The 25,071-nt window shown below is 42.2% G+C and overlaps 1 protein-coding gene, 1 non-coding gene and 1 pseudogene across 2 annotated transcripts; 2 read left to right on the top strand and 1 right to left on the bottom strand.

Moving 5' to 3' along the window:
* The first annotated feature begins 8,555 nt into the window (after nucleotides 1-8,555).
* Nucleotides 8,556-22,589, top strand: LOC112084399 (annotated as a pseudogene).
* Nucleotides 14,219-14,323, bottom strand: LOC112084913. The gene has a single exon (XR_002898569.1). It is a non-coding gene; the product is annotated as a small nucleolar RNA R71 (small nucleolar RNA).
* Nucleotides 22,590-22,619: 30 nt separating the features above from the next.
* Nucleotides 22,620-23,069, top strand: LOC112084398. Its single transcript, XM_024153524.1, has one exon. The coding sequence runs from the start codon at nucleotides 22,620-22,622 to the stop codon at nucleotides 23,067-23,069; it is 450 nt and encodes a 149-aa protein (XP_024009292.1).
* The last annotated feature ends 2,002 nt before the right edge of the window (nucleotides 23,070-25,071 follow it).

Raw genomic sequence — 25,071 nt, 5'->3', positions numbered from 1 at the left:
ACACATATACATCTTCATTAAGTTCTCCATGTAAAAATGTCGTTTTTACATCAAGATGATGGATCTCCCATCCATGAGAAACAGCCAAACCGATGAGTAGTCGAATGGTCTCAATGCGAGCCACAGGTGTAGAAACTTCGTCAAAATCAATCCCTGATTGTTGTACATAGCCTTTTGCAACAAGCCTCGCTTTGAATTTGTTTATTGAGCCGTCTGCATTCCTCTTGATCTTAAATATCCACTTAAGACCAATAATCTTTGCTTCAGCTGGTCTGTCAACAAGCACACAAGTTTTATTCTTGTTGATCGAGTTAATTTCCTCTAGACACGCATTTGTCCATTCCGAGAAGCCCTTTGCTTCTTGGTAATTCGCTGGTTCTTCATTGATTGATAACAGGAGTATCTTGCATTCACGATCAGCTAGGAGTACAAAGTCTTTGTGATGACTCGGGTGCCTGATTGTTCGACCTGATCTTCTAGGTTCGACTTGATCAGTCCCCTCTTCGGTACTTTCCTCTGCCTCGTCGTTATCTTCGACATGAGGCTCATGTGTCTCGACTTCGACTTCATTCTCTGTTTCGACTGCGGCTTTGTTTTGAGTATTATCAGCTATAAACGGACCTTGTCCCTCATCGATCACTCCTCCCCAAGTCATGTGGAACATTCCCGGTTTATAGGTGGCGTTTTCTTCGGCTCCCTTCCACTTCCAGCTTTCCTTTCATTGAAAACAACGTCTCTGCTGACAACGATCTTCTTGGTTTTTGGATTAAAGAGCCGATAGGCTTTAGATCCTGGTTCTGTTCCGAGATGAACCAGAGTTCTTGATCGATCATCGAGTTTCTTCATATTCACCGGTTCAATTTTGGCATAATCAAGGCAGCCGAACACTTTAAGATGGTCGATGTTTGGTTTCTTGTTCCTTAGACATTCATACAGTGTTTGGTTCTTCAAAGCTCTTGTGGAATTCGGTTTATCAGATACGTTGAGTGACGAACAGCTTCCGAAAGCCTGATTCTTCTCTGTGAGCAGAAATATCCACATATATCTTGTATAATCATCAACTATAACAAAGATATATCTGTTTTTCCCAAGGGTAGGTGGCGATATAGGTCCACATAAGTCAGTGTGAAGGAGTTCCAGTGCTTGTGTGGATCTATATTGCATTGCTTTTGGAAAGGCAGTACATGTTTCTTTTCCGACCAAGCACGACTCGCAGATCTCTTTCTCGCATTCCATCTTGGGCAGGCCACGAACTATCTCCATTGTTGACATCAACTTCGTAGTCTTAAAGTTGACGTGTCCAAGTCTAGCGTGCCATCTCCAGGTACCTTCTTCGATTTTTGAGTGTAGACAGACAGGATTTTCGATCTGAAGCTGTATCTTGTAAAGTCTGTTTGGAGATCTTACTACCTTTGCCAAGAGTCTTCCGCTGGGATCTCGAAGTGTCAGGTAATCATGTTTCATTCTGACATCGCATCCATATTTAGTCGCTTGTCCTAAACTTAGGATGTTGCTTTTTAGCTCTGGAATCAAATAGATATCTGTGACAAGTTGTTGTTCTCCAGTTTTTCCTTGAAACAATATTGATCTTTTTCCTCGAATCTTGACACAGGATTCATCTCCAAACTTAACTTTCCCTTTGATATTTTCGTTTAGCTCTGAGAAAATCGATCGTACTCCTTTCATATGGTTACTTGCTCCGTTGTCTAAGTACCATATACCTTCTCCCTTCTTCTCTGTTTCATATCGCTTAGGGATCAGGTTTTCGTCGTTTAAGAACATTGTTTCGTGCATGAATAGAGCTTCTTCTTCGTCAGCTTCCTCTGTTTCAGCCATGTTAGTTTCTTGAAGTTTCTGTAACCTTTCTGGACATTTAGATGCGAAGTGTCCAGCTCTATCACAAGGGCGCAGCACTAGAACCCAAAGAGTAGCTCGATCAAGTGATTCTCAATCGCTTGAGACCTACTTTCGCTCAATCAAGAGGTTTTGAAGCAAAAGCTCTTGAGACCGACTTCCTGATCGATGAAGTTAATCAAAATCGATGCAAGGGTTTAAGAGAAAATCCTCTTTGAATAATATTAATATCAAAAGTATCGTACAAAAAACTCCCAGCGTGGCTTTATATAGAGAAGCCTAAATTATAATGCAACTAGGAAAAGGAAATTTAACTTAATCCTAAAAGATTAGCAAAAAAGGAAAATCAAATAAATAAGTAAAAGATAATTAAAAGATTGAAATTAAAATGTTGTTGTGTTGCCGCCATTCAAGTAGATGCTGCTGCATCAGGTCCTCCGGGGTGAGAAGGATTCGCCCTCGAATCATTAACGTCATCTTGAGGAATGAACTTGGACAGGAACCATACATTAAAAACATATGAGGTGTTGATATCAGGTGGCAATTCCAGGCGATACGCATTGTCATTGATGCGCTCAAGAACCTTGAGAGGACCAATCTTCTTTGCACGAAGTTTGTTGTAAGCTCCAGCAGGCATTCGATCTTTAGTCAAAACTGCCCATACAAGATCACCTTCTTCGAAAACCAGACGCCGACGATGTGCATCTGTTGCAGCCTTATAGCGCGAAGAAGAAGACATAAAATTGGTGATAGTTTGCTCATGTACACCTGCAATTTCCTCCACAAAAGCCGCAGCATCACCATGGATACGAGTTCGATCAGGTAAGGTGGAAAGATCAATAGGAGCTCGCGGAATAATTCCATAGATCACCTGGAAAGGACTAAACCCAGAACTTCGATTAATCGCATGGTTGTGTGCAAACTCAGCTTGGGGAAGACGAGCATCCCACGTCTAACTGAACTAACGCACGCCGCGACATGTATCATCTAACAACAAACCACGTCGATTGCGAGTTGGGCATGCTGATTGTCGATGACCGGGCTCACCACAAGAGAAACAGCGAAGAGTGCCTGGTCGATTATTACGAACAGCAACGGTTGGAGGTAAGGTCGATTCTGTCTTAACCGGAAGAGGCTCGACTGCTGTAGCTGGAGCGTTTGGTGTGAACGGTGTACGAGACGTGCGAGAAGAGCTCCAGTTTGAAAAGTTGCTTCGCGTCTGGGCTTCGACGGTCAGCGCTTGTTGATGAGCTTCAGATACGGTGAGTGGATGAAACAGGTTAAGGGTGTGCTGAATATTTTGTTTCAGACCACCAATAAACCGAGCCACAAGTTGAGCTTCTGTATCTTGGATATCAATTCGAGTCAGGAGCTGAAAAAATTCAGTAGAATAATCCTCGACAGAACGATTCCCTTGACGCAGGTGATGGAGTCTCTGAAACATAATCTGGTCATAGTTGTAAGGTAAGAAGGTTTTTCGCAGCTTTGTCTTGAGTTTATCCCAATTCATGATTTTTGGTTTTCCCGAACGAGCACGAGAAAGCTTTAACTGAGTCCACCAAGCAGCGGAACGGTTACGAAAACGCATTGCAATGACTGGAACACAACGATCAAGAGGCACATGTTTGAACTGCAGAATTTCGTCAACAATGACGATCCAGTCCAACAATTCCTCTGCAACTTGATTACCATGAAATTCTGGAATTTCAAATTTGAAACTCTGCTCCCAGCGGTCACAATGATCTGCAAAAGGGTTGTCTGTGTGGATAGAGCCATCATCGTCGTCCTGGTTGTCATCGTGTCGTGGATTCTGACGGGCTAAATTGATGGCGTGAACTGCAGCTGTGAGATTCTGCACTTGAGCTTGAAGCTCGGCCAAGGATTGGCGAGTCAGCTCGTTCTCTGTGGGGGGAACAATTCTTCGGGGACGAGCCATCGTAGGAGGAGCGTAGCAAAGCTCTGATACCAACCTGGCGCAGCACTAGAACCCAAAGAGTAGCTCGATCAAGTGATTCTCAATCGCTTGAGACCTACTTTCGCTCAATCAAGAGGTTTTGAAGCAAAAGCTCTTGAGACCGACTTCCTGATCGATGAAGTTAATCAAAATCGATGCAAGGGTTTAAGAGAAAATCCTCTTTGAATAATATTAATATCAAAAGTATCGTACAAAAAACTCCAAGCGTGGCTTTATATAGAGAAACCTAAATTATAATGCAACTAGGAAAAGGAAATTTAACTTAATCCTAAAAGATTAGCAAAAAAGTAAAATCAAATAATTAAGTAAAAGATAATTAAAAGATTGAAATTAAAATGTTGTTGTATTGCCGCCATTCAAGTAGATGCTGCTGCATCACACAGCGATAGCAAATAACCTTTGATAAGTCCTTCCTTTCTCGACTTTGATTATTCTGATCTCGCGAACGATCCTGTGTATTCGACCGTCCTCTGCCCCTTCCTCTAAAACATCCTCTTCCTCGCGAGTTTGTCCTGAATTCACATAGAGTAGTTTCCCTTGGGTTTCATCGTTATTTTCCTCATTGAGAATACATTCTTCATACGCCTTGAGCCTCCCAATTATATCTTCGAACCCAATTGTTTTTAATTCAAGGACTTTCTCCAGTGATGCGATGATGTGAATGAACCTCTGCGCTGATACCAATTGTTGGACTTTTTAAGTCCATGTCCAACTCCCTATTAGTATGATATTGTCCACTTTGGGCCCAAGTGGCAAAGTGATAACACCGTATTTTGACCACTTTTGTGGATCGTTTTGAAATACTTTTTCTATGTTTTTAATTTCTTTTAAGTACTTTTATTACGTTTTTCTAGTATTTGTAGTTCCAAAACTCTTTTCAGGTAACTTTGGAAAAAGCTTAACAAAATGGATAGAAAACCATATTTCAGCTCAGAGTCAAACCGTCAGAAGTTCACCCCTGATTGAAGACCTTCTCACCGTCTGGTCCAGCTCAAATTTGGAGATCTTAAAGATGGAATTATTAGTTTTCCAGCACACTTTACAGCTTGGCAATCCAACGGTTCAATCAAAAGATACGCGAAGAGCAAGATGTCCCGTAAACCAGCCGGCAAGCGTTTCCACCCGCGGCCAACAAACCATTCCCCGCGGTCACAACCACCGCGATCGCAGCCAGCCACCCATTCCCTGCGGTCACACTCATCCCGACCGCGGCCAGCTAAGTCCGACTCCGAAGGCCCATTTATGAAGTCCATATCATTTTCCCAGCCTTGATTCCGGAACCCTAGACCCTAGAGATGTCTTGAGCACTATAAATAGATGTTTTATGAACCCTAATTCGTATGACCTCATATGTTCTTATTGTTTTAGAATACTTTTTAAGTTTTAGGTTTTAGGGAGAGAGAGAATTGTCTCTTGAACCCTTGTTCTTTCTTTTTCAATTTCGGTTTCTATTCTACTTTTTAATATTATGTTTTTGATTTTGTTCATCATGTCTGAGTAGTTTTATTGTTGGGTCTAAAGGATTTTCGATGGGGATTTATATGTTCGGTGAGGATTGCATGAGCTTTTGAGCCGAATCTTAGAATTTTTTCTTCTGAATTCGTTTTTACTGCATGAGAGTAGCGTCATGAACTACAATCTAATCCAGATGCTTGGTGACACAAAAGTGTTCATCCGGTGTCAGATCTAGTTTGGGAGAGCAAAACAAACATAGGAGTGGAAACCTACTTATGGGCAATTTGTGAATGTTGAGGAGTCTTAAACATAATGCATCTCTTCTTTTCCAGGGCCAGAGTGGAAACCTACTGGTCAGGGTTGAGAGAGATAGTTATCTATGATCACAACAGTGGCGTATTCATACGTCCGTGACTCCAGTTCGAAAAGTTTAAGCTAAGATCTTATCAAATTTACTCTCTAGCAATGTTTTGAATCGTTCATACCCCTGAGAAAACTTCCCTGAACCCCAGCACCTTTTTTCTTATAGATTTACACCGATTTTCATTCAAACTTTAGTCTAGTTTATTTACTCTTACAATCGATTTTCATTTAAGCAATTAGGTTAGCCATTTTTCTCGTTTTTACCCGTTTTCGTTAAGTTTAGTTATTAGGTCATTTTAATTCCCGTAGTTTCTCTTTTAAATTCGTTTTTACGATTTAAACACACCACCAAAACCCTCACAAAACTCACCTGGTTCTAGACTTCTTTACTTTATATTTCTTTTGAAGGCTTTTGCAGGGAAGATCCTCCTTCCCTGTGGATTCGATCCCTAAGTACTACAATCGATCAGCTGTGCACTTGCGGCTATTGAGTTCATTTAGGGTAAAACTTGACACCCTCACGACACACCACATCACAAAGCCCGCACGGATTTGTTTTTGGGCTCCTTTCCAAAAGGCCTCATACTAAACTGTTGGATATCTTACTTATATACTACACACTTTTGGTCTAATCTTCCTATGTGAGACTTGGATGATATCCCAACAATCCTCCCGTCAAGCCAAGAACCGCACAAACCTATGGTCTCCCCCAACCTTCCGCGAAACTTAGCACTCATCTTGTATCGCCCAACCTAACCATTCCCGCATCGTTAGGAATACTTTCGATACAAGGCACTGGTACCCCAATCGCAAGGTCACCTTAAAGGCTTTCTTCCCACACTGAACACACAGCCCACACCCACTTGTTCAGGTCCATCTTTTCCAGAACCTCGTTCTGATACCAATTGTTGTTCCAAGAGCAGCTGACTTTGATGCTATTTCTGATAGCTTTCCTGCGAAGTCATCGATTTTATCTTCATCGTTCATCCTGATTTTTTTGAATTCGGACATTAGCATCTGAAGTCTTGCTTCTTTGATGCGATCAGCACCTAGGTTACAAATTTTAAACACTTCTCACAGTCCTTTAAGAGAGTTTTGTTCGCCTATTTGTAAGATCAAAACTTCCGGTATGGATTGAAAGATTAGACCTGTCGCGATATCTTTTTTGATGGCATCTGTCGAACCTGGTTCGATCGTCTCCCATACCTTGTGAATTCGCAACATCACTCTCATCCTCATCGCCCATAGAGTGTAGTTTGTAGAGGTCAGCATCGGGCATTGAATAAACGATGGAATCGTCTCCTTTGTTTGAGTCGCTACAACTACGTCTCCCATCTTGGATTTTCTTCGTGGTTTGTAAGCTCTATTTTGGATCTTCTTCTAACTCAATCTCTGATACCAAAGAAAGCAGCAATAGATCTTTAGGGTTTAAAACAAACTCTCTTTGTATTAATGTTTAGGAAAATAAACTCAAAACCTAAACTCCCAAATCTCATAAGTGAAACTAAAACTTTGGTGACTATTTATATAGGGATGAATTAGCTAACTCCTAATCCTAATGGAAAAAAAAATTTCATTTATTCTTTAGATAACTCCTAAGAATATTTCCTAATTAGTTTTGCCTCTTATCTCTTAACCAACTTGTTAATGAAATATCTTGGGCTTTAAGCTATTGAAGCTTACCCAACAATATATATATATATATATATGTAAATATAGTCTTAAAATCTGTACCATAAGGGTGGGCCTATGGATCGGCGGTACTCGCGTGAGGAGAAGGGCAAAGACGTTGCAGGTTCCCACCGGTGGATTCGGAAGCCTCCCATCCGCCTCCCGGATGAAGCTAACACAGATCTCCCTGAAGCAAATCGGTCACGCTAATCGGCAGGTCTGGAAGATGGAAGACAAAATTGCCGGAAAGGATCTCGGTACTGAAAAATTTCAGTTCAAATTCCGTAACGAAGCCGACCTGCAAGCTGTGCTCAACGAAGCCCCGTTTCACTTTAAACGGTGGATGTTCGTTCTTCAGCGATGGGAACCGGTTATCTCCAACACTTTCCTGTCTCAAATTCCATTTTAGATCAGAGTTCATAGGATCCCGAATCACTGTTTCACAGAGAACAATCTCAAAACCATAGGTAATTTCCTTGGCACCTACATGGAACATGATATTGATGATGCGGCTGTTAGAGTTCAAGTAGATGCCATGAAACCTCTGATAAAACGAAAGTTGATTCAGTTCCCGTCAGGAGTAGAAGTTTTGATTGACTTTGAATACATGCGAGTCACTGATGCATGAGAAGGAGCACTGCCCCCAAGTTTTGAATGACTTTGAATACATACAGGAGTAGAAGTCGATTCGGTTCCTGTCAGGAGTGAAACACTGCTTCCTCTGTATGTCACGGATGCATGAGAAGGAGCACTGCCCCCAAGCTGCGAAATCTCGAGACCCCACCCACAAGCTCCTGCTCACATTAACAGTCAACAAACCCTGCTCCGTCTGGAAACTGATCGTCAAAAGAAAGAGGACAGAAGAGCTCATCCACCTGCGCGCTTTCCTGTAAAGAGATCTCTGCTTCCTCACAGAGCTTCCGAGCCTTCTCTTACAAATTCTCAGGCCCCCAGGAACCCTCCGCGCCATCCCAGAGATCAGGAAAACAGGAGCAGACGCCCTCCTACTCACCGTAGTAGAACCCCACCGTGCAGATACAGATCTCCCCCTCATTGGAGTCGCTCTCCTCCCCAACGCAGCCCACATGCCCCCCGTAGGGGTCGTTTTCCTCCTCGCCGCAGCTCATCTCCTACCGCAGGAGTCGTTCTCCTCCTCGTAGATACGTAGTTCGGGGCTCTCACTACCCACAGCGTAATCTCGAGAGACAGGAACGAGCTGATCACCTTCCCAGGTATGATGATGCAGCTTCTCGACATCAGAGAGGTACTACCCGGAGGTCTCCTAGAGATGATCGCAGGGACCATAATATCCCAGAGAACCACCCTCCATCCCCTTGGAGAATCTCTGCGTAGGATCAGCGAGTTTTCTCTTACCCAGAATCAGATGCAGACGTCGCAAACAGATCAATTCGTAACGATTTCCTTTATACGAAGAAGACAAGCAGAGAACCTCTGGGAGCTTCCCATTCCCGAGCAAGGAACGATGTCAGAAGCGATTTGCCTCCCCCTCGTAGAGAATCACCGCCTCGCGCCAACCCTTTTCGCAGCTCCCGCTCTCCTGCTCGGGACCCTGTTCGGGATCCTCTGAAGTCACGCCACAGAAGCAACCCTGATCAGTGCGTCAACACCTCTCTCTCCCTCTCGACACAGGTCTCCTACCTCCAAAAGCCATGATCGGCTCATCTCCTCCTCCAGCCGAATTAGGCGGTCAGCTTTGGAGAGATTTGAAGATCTAAGAACCCATCAGATCATCTCTACCACTGCTGTGACTGTTGCTCAAAGCAATGCGGAGGACCATGACTGGGTAGATAAAAATGACTTTTTGGACTCCGCCGAACGTGTGGAAGAGTCGTTTCCTCAGCTCGATGCTGCTTCCCAACCCAGAAACAAATTACAGCGTCAACATTCTTCCTCTGAGAACTCATCTGAAGCGACGGTACCGGATCTTCCCCCTCTGCATGGAGAGAAGATTCCGGCGACTTTCAGATTAGGCCCTCGCTCGATTCCGGTAAAAGAACGGCTTGAAATCTCGAAGAAAACTACGTCTAAGAGATGTCTCGTTAAAGCCGCATCAAAAACGGCCGCGAAGTCCACTGCACAATCAGCTTCAAGGAAACTAGCTCCTAACAGTCCAAACCCAAGTGGAGGTTTCAAACGCCGCACTATTTCGAAGAAGATCTCACCAAGAAAGAAGCTCTGTGTTGAATCAAACAAGCCTTCCTCTTCGAAACCGTCCAGAGTGGCATCTGTCACTGCTACTATCTCTAATGTTGATGCCTCTAATGGAAAACTTGTAGCTTCTCTTTCTAAGGTCTTAGTGCCTTCTGCTTGTAAGAGCTTGATGGTTGCCCAAAAACCATCCCAAACTCAATGATTACAACATGTTGGAACTGTCAGGGGATTGGAAACTACTTGACAGTTCGACGTCTAAGGGAATTGAGATTGATTCTCTTCTCGGACATTATGTTTCTCGCTGAAACGAAAAACCAAGATGATGTTGTTTTCAGCGTATTTCAGTGGATGAGTTACGATAACAAATTTACGGTTCCTCCGATTGGACTTAGTGGTGGTCTAGCTCTGTTTTGGAAGAAAGATACACATCTGGAGATTCTATCCTCTTCCCCGAACTTCATCGACACCAAAATAAAGTTCAAGGCAAAATCATTCTTTTTTACCTTCGTCTATGGGCATCCGGTAGCCCAAAGATGTCAAGAGGTATGGAACCAGATATCGGATTTGGGTGCAAATAGAGATTCGGCTTGGCTTCTCTCGGGCGATTTCAACGAGATTTTGGATAATTCAGAGAAGCGCGGAGGCCCAAAAAGACACGAAGGCTCGTTCATAAATTTCCGTAGCTTCATCTTCCAAAACGGGTTATGGGATGTCAATTTCTCTGGTAACCCGTTGTCCTGGCGGGGGATGCGCTACGATCATTTTGTTCGAGCGAGACTGGACCGTTTGGTCTGCAATGATGCATGGTTAGAAGTCTTCCCTTCTAGAATATCAGAGTACCTGCGATATGAAGGCTCCGACCACCGTCCTCTAGTCATTTTCCTCGACGACTCCCGAGTTAAGCGTAAAGGAATTTTCCGCTTCGATAATAGGCTCCACGAAAAAGAAGAGATCATGACTCTGATTGGTCAAATTTGGAACAATTCAGATCATGATTCTGTGGTAGCTAAGATTACGGATTGTCGTCGCGAGATAATCAGATGGGTCAAGGACCAAAATATGAATAGCGCGAAGCTCATTTCAGATACTCAAGTAGATCTAGAGAGGGCACTCTCTGCAGATACCCCGGACCCAAAAGTGATTGGCCGTTGCACTGCTACCCTGGAGAAAGCCTACAAGGCTGAGGAGCTGTTTTAGAAACAACGAAGTTGTGTTTTATGGCTACAAAGTGGCGACCGCAACACCGGCTACTTCCATGGTGTCACACAGAATCGGAGAACCTGTAACAGGTTCACGGTCCTAGAGGATTCTGCGGGTACAGCCTTTCATGAGGAGCATGACTTCTCTCGCATTATTTCGAAGTACTTCCATGAAATCTTCTCCTTGCAGAATACCTTCGATTTTGCGTTACTCCGTGACGTCTTGGAACCACAAATCGACGAAGAGACTAATGCCCGGTTGATAAAGATTGAGAAGCTGATTTGACCGCTGAATAGATCTCAGAGGGGTCAACTGTCCAAAAGATCAAAATAATAAATTAGAGAATTTGCGAGGAGAATAGTATAATAAGTAAAATATTTTTGAACACTAAGTAGTTTGGAACCTGCATTGCTTTTAGGATACTTCTAGTCATCTCCATCAGCGTCCTGTTTCTCGACTACACTATTTTGTTACAGTGTGTATGGTGCTGTAAGGTGCCTTTTGATCCCTGCCAGTTCACAGTACTCATTAAACTCTTTTGACGTGAATTCACCTCCTCTGTCAGTCCTGAATGTCACAATCTCTTTCCCAAGTTCCTTTTCAATAAGTTCCTTGTAAGCCTTTCACACTTACTGGCCCATCATTGGACCGGATGTTGTAAAAGAAATCCAAGAGTTCTTCCGGTCTGGATCTTTTCCGACTCGACAAAATGAAACTCATATTCGTCTAATCCCAAAGATTTTGGGCCCCAGGAAAGTCGCAGACTACCGACCCATAGCCCTCTGCAATGTCTACTACAAGATCGTTGCAAAGATCCTTACGAAACGACTTCAAACGATCCTCCCACGTCTCATTTCTGAGACACAATCAGCTTTTATTCCTAATAGGGCTATCTCCGACAACGTTTTAATAACGCATGAAAACCTTCATTACCTTCGTACCTCAGAGGCGAAGAAGAGATGTTTGATGGCTGTTAAAACTGATATGAGCAAAGCTTACGACAGGATTGAGTGGGGCTTCTTTAGAGCTGATAACACTGGATTTTGACCATTTTTATGGATCACTTTAATGTCTTTTACAGGTGTTTTTACTCCATTTTCAAAGGTTTTCAAAGTATTTCTATGTTTTCGGATTTTAAAAGACTTTTCAGGTAATTTGGGATAAAGAGGCACAAATTGGAACAAAAAGACTCTTTTGGATAAATGCAGACCGTCAGAACTCTCATGGAGAGACGAAGACCTTCTCACCGTCTGATCACCCTCAAAATTGGACAACTTATAGAAGAATCAACCAGCTTTCAAATGCACTTGGTTTGGAGACATTTCAACGGTTGGATCTCAAGATATTCCATTAGCCCCGGAGCCACTCGAAGACGGCCAGCAAGTCACGCGACCGCGGCCAACAGCCCATTCCCCACGGTCACAAGCCTCCCGACCGCGGCCAACCACCTATTCCCCGTGGTCACGTCACTCCCGATCGCGGCCGGCTAACTCCGAACTAAAGCCCATATTTCTGAAGCCCAAAGTCATTCTCAGCCTAAATTCCGGAACCCTAGAGACCATGGAGTATTGAAGACTATAAATACTTGTCATTTAAGTCGTTTTTAGACACCACCCTTCATACTTTACAGAAACCCTTTTTCCTTTAGCCATTTTTATGCGATTTTTGTAGAAGATTGTTCAAGTCCGAGTTCTTCAATAGAGAAGCTTTCTTCATCTCTTTTCTTTACTGTTTTTGATTACTTTTATTGAAACCAATGATTATGTCGACCTCAGCCATGTCTGAGTAGATCCCGAGTTGGGCTTAGGGTTCCCGAAAGGGGCTCTCATAATCGATTAAGACATCTAGGTTTATAGATCTGGGATTTCAACTTTGTTCTCTGTTTATTCTTGTTCTTATTGCATGTATGCTTGATTGATCACCTAGTATCTGATCTAGATAGTTAGTGTTGCGAAAGTTTTCATTAAGTATCAGCCCTAGAATGAAACAGGCGATTTTTCCGTAGGAGTGGAAACCTACCTGCGGCGAGATCGTGAGTATTGACGAGTCTTTTGCAGCTCTTGCGTTCTCTCCCATCCAGGGCCAGAATGGAAACCTACTGGTCAGAGTTGCGAGAAACAATTGGTTATGATCACGACAGTGACGTAGTCATACCGCCGTACTCTAGCTCTAGAACCCTATATATTGATATCCGTCAATCCCAATCTATCTACCTTAGTGTTAAAACCGATTATGATCCCTTAGAGTTCCCAAAAGCTCAGCGTTTTTAGCCATAGTTTACAAACCAATCGATTTTTACTTGCTTATTTAGATCTGCATTTCAATTGCCTTAGTTCGATATTTTACTTGCTTTACTTGCTTTCCATTCGATTTTTCTACTTGCTTTCTAGAATATATTTATTTGCTTTCTTTAAGTTTTAGTTTAATTCGTGATAAACAACCAACCTTTAAAACCAATCTAGTCTAGACATAAAGATAAAAAAACCGTAGAAGAATACCAGGCACACAAATCTCTGTGGATTCGATCCCTAAATACTACAACTGATTAGCTGTGCACTTGCGGATTTCATTTGTTTTTGTTAAGGGTAAACCTTGTTCCCTCACGCAGTTAACATGCATCAAGTTTTTGGCGCCGTTGCCGGGGATTTGTTTCGCTGCCTTTTGTTATTTTTCTTGTTTTAACTTCTGTTCTAGACACCTGATCTCTAGTTCTTTCTTAAAGTTTTGCTGAATTATCTTTCCCTTCTTTTGTTTTTCTCTGAATTGCATGAATACCAGGCGCAGACCTGTAGAAAACATTCCAATTCTAGACGAGATAGACAGACACGAAAGAGAACTTCGAAGACTTAGACGAACGCAAGGAATGGCCAATGACGACCAGCCTGGAGATCCTATGAACCGAGCTTTATATATGGACCAAGACGGGTCCGAACATGGGGAAAATGAAGAGAATGATCATTAGAGGAGGTGATCATGCTCGACAAGATAGAGAGGAGAATGAGGTTCCTCCGAGAAACCACCAGAACCGCGAGAAAGAAGAACGTGAAGACCTTGATGCACCTATCAATGCAGCCGATGGTGACCACCAAGGAATGCAGCCGAATGGACGCGTTAACCGCCTGTTCAGCAAGCAAATCAACAACGAAGACAAGCCAGAAACCATCGCATAGCTGATTTTGATGCACCTACTCAAAATTTTCAGAACCGATCTGCAATTCAAGTTCCATTTCCGAACCGAAATGAGTTTGAAGTCAAGCCTCAAATCATCTCATTGGTGAAACAAAACCAATTCCATGGAGTTCCTTCTGAACACCCAATGGACCATATCGAGCTCTTTGAAGAAATCTGCAGCATGATGAGAACAAACCAAGTTCCAGCAGACTATTTAAAGTGTAAGTTGTTCCCTTTTTCATTAGCAGACAAAGCTCACCGTTGGTTGAAATATTTGCCTGCAGGATCGATTACTAATTAGGAAGAGTGTAAAACTGCTTTCCTGAATCACTTCTATACTAAGTCAAGGTTGAACTTGTTGAGAACAAAGATCTCAAGCTTTCAGCAAGGACCGACTGAATCTTTCTATGAAGCCTGGGAACGTTTCAAGGAGTATGAACGTGATTGCCTTCACCATGGATTTCCTGGATCAAGCCTGCTGAGCACATTTTACCGAGGTTTGCAACCAAAATACAAACTTTCGCTTGATACAGCTAGCAATGGAGATTTTGGAAAAAAGACGATAGCACAAGGAAGAGCCCTCATCGAGAATTTGGCTCAAGCCAAAAGCAATGATTGTCCTGAATACGATTGCTCGACGAAGCAAACCGGAACACACAACAAGGAAATAACCGAGTTGAAGAACATGATGAGCCAGCTTTTGAAGAGCAACAATCGCCCAATCCATGCTTGTGAGACCAAAAATGGCGCAGAAGATGAATGACCTAGTGATATTGATCACATTAATCAAGCCTTTCAAGCAGAAGAGGTGAACTATGTAGGAGCACTAGTACCATATCAAAATCGCTTCAACAATGGTTTCAACAACAACTTTCGGAATGCAAACTACATCAATATCTCTTACCGCAATCCAAATGTGGAGAATCCTCAAGATCAGTACTACCCACCACAGAAGAAATCATTCCAAAACAAGTTCCAAGGTGGAAACTTCGGAGGGACAGGAGCTTAGCAACCGCGACAGCCATACAACTACCAAGGAGTCACGACGAACCAGCTAGCTTCACAAATCGGTAGACTTGAACATATCCAACAGCTCGTTATGACGAACGAAAAAAGCATATAAAGACATGAACGTGAAGTTTGATTGCATGTACAATGACCTGAACGGGAAGTTTGAAGCTTTATCTTCGCACTTCAAAAAGCTAGACGTGCAAGTCGCCCAAACAGCCGACTCTATGAAGAGGCAAAGTGGAGTTCTTCCAGGAAGAGTTGAAGATAATCCTAAGAGGTTTGCAACGCCATAACCACATTGCCCAAAGAAGAGACCATAACCGATGTAAAGAAAGAAGAAACCCCAATCTTTGTACCACTTTACAAGGATGTCGATGCCCAGCAGCCACCATTTAAGGTACCTCAACGATCACCATTTCAAAGGCTTACAAAAGCCGACGATCCGGGACGTTTTGTTTTCCAATGTTTCATTTCAGGAATCAAGTTCACAGACTGCCTGTGCGATTCCGGAGCCAATATCAACATCATGTCATAGACGTTTGCCGAAAAATTGGGCATAAAAACCTTAAGGACATCAACAGTCAAGGTTATTTTTGGAGATTCATCTCAAAAAGATACTGAAGGGGTGATTCATGATCTACAAGTTCTAGTGGGAGACAAGATTGTTCCAGCAGATTTCCAAGTCCTGGAGATGGATAAAGACAAGGAGAGGCCACTCATTTTCGGGAGACCATTCATAGCTACCGTAGGAGCAGTAATCGATCACGCAAACCGGCATGCTATTTTCCTCAATGTAGATCACAGAAAGTTTTACCCGACTATTCTGGATGATTTTCCAAGCAAAGGAAACCGGTCAAAAGAGAAAGAAAAGGAGAAGCCGAAAGCTTTTGCAAAAATCAAGATCATCATTCCACCGGATGCAACAGAAACTAGTGAGGACCAAATCCAGGAGCTGATCGAAAACACAAAAAGGGTTTTAAACAATGTTAAAGTCCGAAAGAAGAGTAAAGGAAAGAAGACGGCTCCTCAAGAAGAAGAAGCAAAACCTCCAGCGACCGGAAGTGATAAAGGCACATCAAGTGGAGTGCCATTCAAATCAGCCTGATTCTTCATGCCTACGTCGAGCAAAACGACTTAAAACAAAAGCGCTTAATGGGAGGCAACCCATTTAGGTACTATTTCTTTTAGTTTTCTTTTCTTTTTTACAATTCATGTTTTCTTTTCCTTTTAAGTTTCAGATATTTTATAAAACAAAAACACAAAAAAAAAACACAAAATTAGAAAAACCAAGAAAAAAAGGGTAGGTTTTTAGCTGCTCGGCCTGGCAAAGACCAGAAAGTTGGACAAAGGCTGCAGGAGAAAGAGCCGCAGTCGCGACCAACCGACCCGCGGCCAAGGGAGCATCGACCGCGGCACCGTGAATGTGACCGTGGCCGAGCCCTCAATCGCCGTGGTCGCGCGTCTCCTGACCGCGGTCGTTGGTCGTTGAGATGAGAATGCGGATTTCCACCGCTTTTCGAAAGTTCCCGGAGTTTCCCAGTGATTTCTGGAGTATTCCCGGTAAATCCCATTAAGATTTTCCGTAAGTTTTAAACCTTCCTTGCGTGCAAGATAAGAAAGCAAGAAAAATAGAACAACCCAGATCCCGAAGAAGTCGTCGCACTGGTGACATCTCTGAGGACATTCCCGATGATGCTACTCTAGGAGAGTACATGCTGAACCAAGCCAGACCGAGAAGAAGAAACTATGTGATGAGATTGCTCCAGCACTCAAGAGAAACACGAGCAACTCCTGAGCCACCACAGATCCAATACATTGGCAAGGAGATAAACCCGAGAGTGGACTATGCAAGACGTTTCAAGAAGCTTAACATCAAACCCACGCCTTGCATTGATTATCATACACTTGAGATGTTTGAGATCAGAGAAGATGTAATCTGGTACATCGATGCACTTAAGCTGAGACCCTATATGGAGCTGAATCTTCCAACTTATCATGAGCTAGTTCGCGAGTTCTTAGCAACTATTACACTCCACCACACGAAGAGGAGGAACCCTAGAGCATCAGATGGCATCTTGTCATTCTCTATCCGCGGACAGCCTTACTCGCTCACCATTTCTGAACTTTGCGAGGCTCTTAAGCTTCCATACACCGATGGCATTTACCTTGAAGATGAACCCGATTTTAACTTGTGGAGAGAGATGGGTCATGGAGTCTATGATAGCGGGAGATCCAAATCAGCCTTCTTACTCATCCTGCAGTGAGATTTGTGCACAAACTCTTAGCACACACGATTTTCTCTAGAGCCAACATGGGATGTGTTTTGAAAACCGAGCTCATTACACTTCAGATGCCATTTATGGACGACCCACGACTTACCTGCTTTGCCTGAAGCATGATTTACATGGTTGCGAGGACGCTACTCCAGCTTACGGGAGTGCTATTACAGCGATACTACAGGCTGTAAGATTCGATTTTTCATCTGATGATCCACTTCCTGATGTCTGGTATGACCTACTTTATCTCTCTCGCGATCACACTATCTCTCGTGCCGTTTTCGATCCAGACAGGTTTGGTTACAAGTATTGCACTGGCACTGAGGAGCACCGAGTCAGCTTGCCTTCACTATCAGTCCCGAGATTGTGTAACGGAGGACGTCCGCGATGGACTCCAGAAACCAATGATTTTCTGCCATCTGTACCTCGTCTACCATTTACCATTGGCCAATACATAGCGGCCAAGGCAAAACGCAATGCAGCTGTGGCCCGTGCTCACTTTCAACCATCTATTTCGACCGTCCACACCTCATCATCTACATCATCGCACACACATTCTGATCTGGAGCGCAGAGTTGAGAGACAGGGACGACGCTTTGAGCGCGTTGTCACCGTCCTACAGGAGCAGCACCAGTTCGCAGCAGACACATCGGAGGATGAGTGATTGATCAGAACTTCACTGCCATCACGGTTCTATCATCATTTTCTTTTATTTTATCTTGTTTTATTTCGCTTTTATTCACCATCTTCTCACCAACTTTTTCACACTGGGGATAGTGTGATTTAAGTCTGGGGGAGGATGTCTATCCGTACTAATCATTTTCTTGCTTTCGCTTTCAAATTTCAAGCACTTTTAAATTTTAATATGTAACCTATTCGACATTGAGTATTTTTCAGGAATGTTTGACACCAAACTATGATGATTTAGACCTGCACGCTTCTACACTATGCATATAGCTCATTTGTGGTTAACACTGGATTAGGCGGTAGCTAGAGTACTTGCACTACAAACTCCCACCAGAGGACTTCTATTCATGGAGATTCTTTCTGACAGGATATACTAGCTCATTTTATTTGACCTTAATATTGACATCTAATTTTCTCATCATTGATTTTAGGCAGACATCGACATACACATCTAGGACGTCTTTTACCCTCACTTTTACCACTCTTTGTCGTCCTAGATGACCAGTTTATCTTTATCTGGTACCATACCCTAAACCCAAAACCCCTGTTTTCAATCCTCATGCATTCTCTCTTTAGTTTATATCAGTAGATATGTGCAAAAACGTCGGAGAGAAGAGGAGCGACGCAGTTTTCAGTCACTCACAAAGGAGACTGAATGGAATTGGGAAGGAAGAGAATCAGAAACCTCATGAAGCTTTACAAGACAGATTTTAACTGGTAATTTCGTGCTCTCTAAGACTCTATATCTAAAGGAGTTCCCTCTCTTCTAAAAAAAAAAAAAAAAAACGAATGAAAAGAGAGAGGGAAACAAAAAGCCTAATGAGTCCTAGATTGTCGAAATTTGTGAAGCAAGAAGCAACTACTAAACATTTATAGAGCTATGTTTTTGAAAGATTTACAAAAATCTAAGTCTGGGGGAGTTAGGAGAGAACCTGAGGAAAAAGACCAGTAATCTATGGCAAGAAGAAAGTGACTGAAAACTGTGGATACCAACAGCTTCACTCTCTCTTGCGTTTTTTCGTAATATCCTGGATCCTCCAGATCTTCAGGTAACCCGTAAACACTTTAAGCCTTACCCCTAGAATAACCCTTTTTGACACCTAGCCTAGTTTGCCTTGCCTAGCCTTTCTTTGATGAGAACCACCAAGATTTTTAATGAATGTTAAGAGCTAGTTGACTGGAAGTTAGATCTTAGTGCATAGATTTCTGCATGACGGATTAACGGACTAGTTATGCTTGTATTGCTAGTGAGAATTTTCTAGGCTATTCCCGATTGATGCATACTGATTGATATTGGTCTAGAAGTTTGGTCTCTGAGATTTTGTTTAGTTCCTGCATTTTCAAACCTCTCGCCGAGATTTAGCCTTTGTTTTGTTTGAGGACAAACAAAAGACTAAGTCTGGAGGAGTTGATAACACCGGATTTTGACCATTTTTATGGATCACTTTAATGTCTTTTACAGGTGTTTTTACTCCATTTTCAAAGGATTTCTATGTTTTCGGATTTTAAAAGACTTTTCAGGTAATTTGGGATAAAGAGGCACAAATTGGAACAAAAAGACTCTTTTGGATAAATGCAGACCGTCAGAACTCTCATGGAGAGATGAAGACCTTCTCACCGTCTGATCACCCTCAAAATTGGACAACTTATAGAAGAATCAACCAGCTTTCAAATGCACTTGGTTTGGAGACATTCCAACGGTTGGATCTCAAGATATTCCATCAGCCCCAGAGTCACTCGAAGACGGCCAGCAAGTCACGCGACCGCGGCCAACAGCCCATTCCCCGCGGTCACAAGCCTCCCGACCACGGCCAACCACCTATTCCCCGTGGTCACATCACTCTCGACCGCGGCCGGCTAACTCCGAACTAAAGCCCATATTTCTGAAGCCCAAAGTCATTCTCAGCCTAAATTCCGGAACCCTAGAGACCATGGAGTATTGAAGACTATAAATACTTGTCATTTAGGTCTTTTTAGACACCACCCTTCATACTTTACAGAAACCCTTTTTCCTTTAGCCGTTTTTATGCGATTTTTGTAGAAGATTGTTCAAGTCCGAGTTTTTCAATGGAGAAGCTTTCTTCATCTCTTTTCTTTACTGTTTTTGATTACTTTTATTAAAACCAATGATGATGTCGACCTCAGCCATGTCTGAGTAGATCCCGAGTTGGGCTTAGGGTTCCCGAAAGGGGCTCTCATAATCGATCAAGACATCTAAGTTTATAGATCTGGGATTTCAACTTTGTTCTCTGTTTATTCTTGTTCTTATTGCATGTATGCTTGATTGATCACCTAGTATCTGATCTAGATAGTTAGTGTTGCGAAAGTTTTCATTAAGTATCAGCCCTAGAATGAAACAGGCGATTTTTCCGTAGGAGTGGAAACCTACCTGCGGCGAGATGGTGAGTATTGACGAGTCTTGTGCAGCTCTTGCGTTCTCTCCCTTCCAGGGCCAGAGTGGAAACCTACTGGTCAGGGTTGCGAGAAACAGTTGGTTATGATCACGACAGTGACGTAGTCATACCGCCGTACTCTAGCTCTAAAACCCTATATATCGATATCCGTCAATCCCAATCTATCTACCTTAGTGTTAAAACCGATTATAATCCCTTAGAGTTCCCAAAAGCTCAGCGTTTTTAGCCATAGTTTACAAACCAATTGATTTTTACTTGCTTAGTTAGATCTGCATTTCAATTGCCTTAGTTCGATATTTTACTTGCTTTACTTGCTTTCCATTCGATTTTTCTACTTGCTTTCTAGGATAGATTTATTTGCTTTCTTTAAGTTTTAGTTTAATTTGTGATAAACAACCAACCTTTAAAACCAATCTAGTCTAGACATAAAGTTAAAAAAATCGTAAAAGAATACCAGGCACACAAATCTCTGTGGATTCGATCCCTAAATATTACAACTGATTAGTTGTGCACTTGCAGCTTTCATTTGTTTTTTTTAAGGGTAAAACTTGTTCCCTCACGTAGTTGACACGCATCAAGAGCCGTTTTGGATCGCCTGGGTTTCCACCACAGATGGGTCAACTGGATAATGGAGTGCGTGATGACAGTGTCCTTCTCATTTATCATCAATAGAGGACCGCAAGGAAGAGTTCTCCCATCCCGAGGACTTAGACAGAGGGACCCTCTCTCTCCCTATCTCTTCATTCTCTGCACGGAAGTTCTAGCGGGTCTCTGCCGGAAACCTCAGGAAAATGGTTCTCTGGTTGGTATTCGGGTATCCCGAAACAGTCCACAAGGTAACCATCTTCTATTTGCTGATGACACCATGTTCTTCTGCAAATCATATCCCACCTCCTGTGCTGTACTATCGTCTATTCTAAGACGATACGAGGAAGCTTCGGGTCAAAGCATTAATCTAACCAAATCCTCCATCACGTTCTCGGCCAAAACCCACCGCAATCAAAGAGCAGCGGCGAAACGTATACTCCGCATTCACAATGAAGAAGGAGCCGGAAAATATCTAGGACTGCCGGAAAATTTTGGCCAGAAAAAGAGAGACATTTTCGCGAGCCAAGTGGACTGTATTAGACAACGCTCATATAGTTGGGCGTCTCGCTCCCTTTCGGCTGCCGGAAAACAAGTCCTTCTCAAATCAGTGCTTTCGTCGATGCCCTCATACGCCATGTCTCGTTTTAAGCTGCCCAAGTCTCTCTATAAGCAAATCCAATCTGTACTTACAAGTTTCTGGTGGGATGACAAACCAGAACAGAGGAAGATGAGCTGGATTTCTTGGAATAGACTTGCGACTCCCCTGAATGCGGGTGGACTAGATTTCCGAGACATAGAGTGCTTTAACAATGCTTTGCTAGCGAAGATCGGAGCTCGCCTTATTGCACACCCTCAGGCTTTGATATCAAGAGTGTTGCTGGGCAAATATTGCCACTCTGCATCTTTCATGGATTACACTCTTCCATCCAACCCGTCTCATGGTTGGCGGAGCATTATTGTAGGCAGGGACGTTTTCCGTCATGGCATGGAATGGCTGGTGGGCAACGGTGAATCCATTCGGGTTTGGGAGGACCCATGGCTAAGCGTTACGATGTCCCTACGCCCCATTGGACCACCCACGCTGGCAACTAAAGACCTCCTCGTCTCAGATTTTATTGACCAAGTTGGGAACACCTGGAACTGGAGGAGAATTCAAGAGATTATTCCTGACTACGAGCACCTGATCCGCCTCCTCCCGATCAGTACATCTCACCCTCCAGACAGACTGGTTTGGCTACCAGCGAAGAATGGAAAATATGCTGTTCGTTCAGGCTATGACATCACCTCTACGGACCATACTCCCAACCTTCAAAGGGAATTCGCCTGGCAAAGGAACATCTGGAGACTTCGTACCGCGCCTAAGATAAAACATTTTCTGTGGAAAGCTGCCGTGGAAGCTCTTCCGGTCGGGGTCCAGCTCGCTAATCGAGGAATTCAAGTCGACTTTGCCTGGAAGATTTGCAGGGCCTCAGAAACCATTACGCATGTCTGCGAGACTGTCAGTTTGCTAGAGGAGTTTGGGAATTAGAGCCGCTGCGTGAAAAACACCACCTCACCACTGTTCATGTCCTTGAGTTCTTGGCTCGAATTCATTCTCTGACTAGCCTCCCACCATCAGGACTGTTTGCGGCTTCACTCCCAGCTTGGATTTGCTGGAATCTCTGGACAGCCCGCAACAGCTGGAATTTCTCAGATACAACTTTCTCTGAGCAGGAAGTTATCACGAAAGAGATTTTGGACTCGCAGACTTGACAAGCAGCTCAGGAATCAGCCTATTTTTCGATGCGTACCCCACCGGAAGCACCACCTGCTATCGAGCTGGCTGATATCAGTTGCACCGTAGATGCAGCTTGTGATGCCATATCTCGGTCGTGTGGTTTGGGCATCGTCTTCAACTTCAGAGATGAGAATCAGAGACTCACCTTCTCGAGCTCTCGACACCATGTCTCCTCGGCTCTCGCAGCTGAAGCATGGGCTATTCGCGAGGCTCTTCTATTAGCGACTGAACGAGGATGTGAAGAGATTCAAGTGCTTTCGTACTGTTTGTCCATCGTGAATTCTCTCCAATCTCAGAACTCCCTTAATGAGATCTATGCTATTGTCTCCGATATCCGTCGTTTGACGATATCCTTTTCCTCTTTCTCTATTGCGCATATCCCCCGGACTCTTAATACTGTGGCGGATTCTGTAGCCAAAGAAACTCTTCGAACTCTCTTAAACGATGTTCTCTGAGTTAATGAAGTTTAAAGTTTGAAAAAAAGGGTTGGTTTATGGTGAGAATACAATGTTTTAACCGTATATAACTCAATCACTTCCTTATAATGGCTCATGAGTCATGATGTTGCAAATGGCTACGGTTTTCTACTATTCTTTAAGGTTATGAAACTTAGCTTTTCATGAAATTCAGAATAATAGTAATGTATTTGTCATAAACCTAAAACCTAGCCCAAAAGCGAGTATTTATACATCACTGTGCTAAACTTAATTTTCTGTTTTAATAATCACAATTGTTTTACTTATTAATTTTGAAAATTGGGATATAAAACATCATCTACATTCATATAAACAAGATAAAAAAAAAGAATAATAATTAATATTTTCATTCATAATATGTTGAAATTTATAATATGTTGAAATTTATAATATGTTGAAATTCATAAAGTATATTTTTTTCAAACAAAAAGAACATGACATTTTATGTGTAATATTGTTGGGAGTAATTTATTCATTTGGGTTTAGCCCAATATGATTTAAAACCCATGACATCAAATTAAGGCAGCCTGCAAAATACACATCTAAGACTGACCATACAAAATGCATCCAGCAATAATAAATACAGGAAAAATGAGATATTCTCAATAAAAAATATGAGGATAAGGACGTTGATTCCTACATCGAAGAGGGATAAGAAAACCTAAACGACGTGATTCTATAAATAACGGGGAAAGAATAATCCAAATGAGGCATTCAAGAAATTGAGAACAAAGAGAGATTCTCACAACCTACGGCTTAAGAATTTTTATAACAGCTAGCAGCGATTCAAGACCTCGGACCTCGTGGATTCTGATTATTTGTGCTCTTTGTTGTTATGAACGAATCATATTAATTAAAAAAAATTGTGATTGCTTCGTCTATTTCTTCTCTTTGCATTTTGTAGTATTATTGAACGAATCACATAATTTACCTTAAACAAATATCAAAAGACATTGTGAATGATTTCTTATATTACATTTTCCAGCTATTTTTCTTTGTCAAAATTCATTTTTTTGTTATCAAATTTGAAAACTATGGAAGTAGTATATAATCATTTTATTATCCTAATTGTACATCTTTACACAATATCTATTGACAAAAAAATGATAATCATTAAATTCTAATATATTAGGACAAGACAGTTTTGGTGTCGTTTACAGAGTAGGACGTGATGGCACCTTAACTTAGTGATGTGATTATAACTTCTTTTCTACTGATCAAAAATATAAAAAGCAAAATAAATTAAAAAGAGAAGAAAAACAAAATAAATAGCAATCAAATATAACTGTAAGAGAGAGAAGTTCAAGAACGATTTCAGGTCACATATATTGCTAATTTTACAACATTATCTGTTCTTATTATTTTGCTATCTTTCGACCAGAGTTTAATATCATGATTCAGAATCATTAAAACAAACGACATGTTCTATATAGTTGGATATTACATTTTGTGTATTTCAATGACGATCATGACACATCATACATAACCGGATTAACTTAAATTTTAAAAGTAGTATAAAATTGTTATCGGAAACAAATTGGATATCACATATTAGTATATGCATTGTTTCCATCTCCGGTATGACCTAAAATATTGGCAACTACGAACAAACAACAAATTTGGACTCTGACATGTATAATTAAATGGAATTGCTTTGTATATATATATATATATATATATATTTTTTTTTTTTAAACTATCTTTTTTTTTGTGTGGTTGTCTGTGATTTGGTGGATGACAAAAAGCTGAATTATTCAAAACTCTGGAAAGCCTTTGGACAACATCCTCCTTGCTGGTCTACAAAGTATTCCTTTGGATACTGCAAATGGAAAGGTGTGGAGTTCAACCGCACACCAGGTAGTCTCCACAAGGATTTCTAGTATGTCACTCTGTGGTGTTATCTCACCCGCTATAAGTTCTCGGCCTGAACGCCTGAACTTGTTGAGGTGGATCTCCGAAACAATAAGCTCGCGTTTTAGCT

Source organism: Eutrema salsugineum, unplaced genomic scaffold (assembly GCF_000478725.1).
Source record: "Eutrema salsugineum unplaced genomic scaffold, Eutsalg1_0 scaffold_4, whole genome shotgun sequence".
Taxonomy (NCBI): Eukaryota; Viridiplantae; Streptophyta; class Magnoliopsida; order Brassicales; family Brassicaceae; genus Eutrema; species Eutrema salsugineum.
Note: the sequence above shows the minus strand (reverse complement) of the source record. Positions and strands in the feature narration are given on the sequence as shown.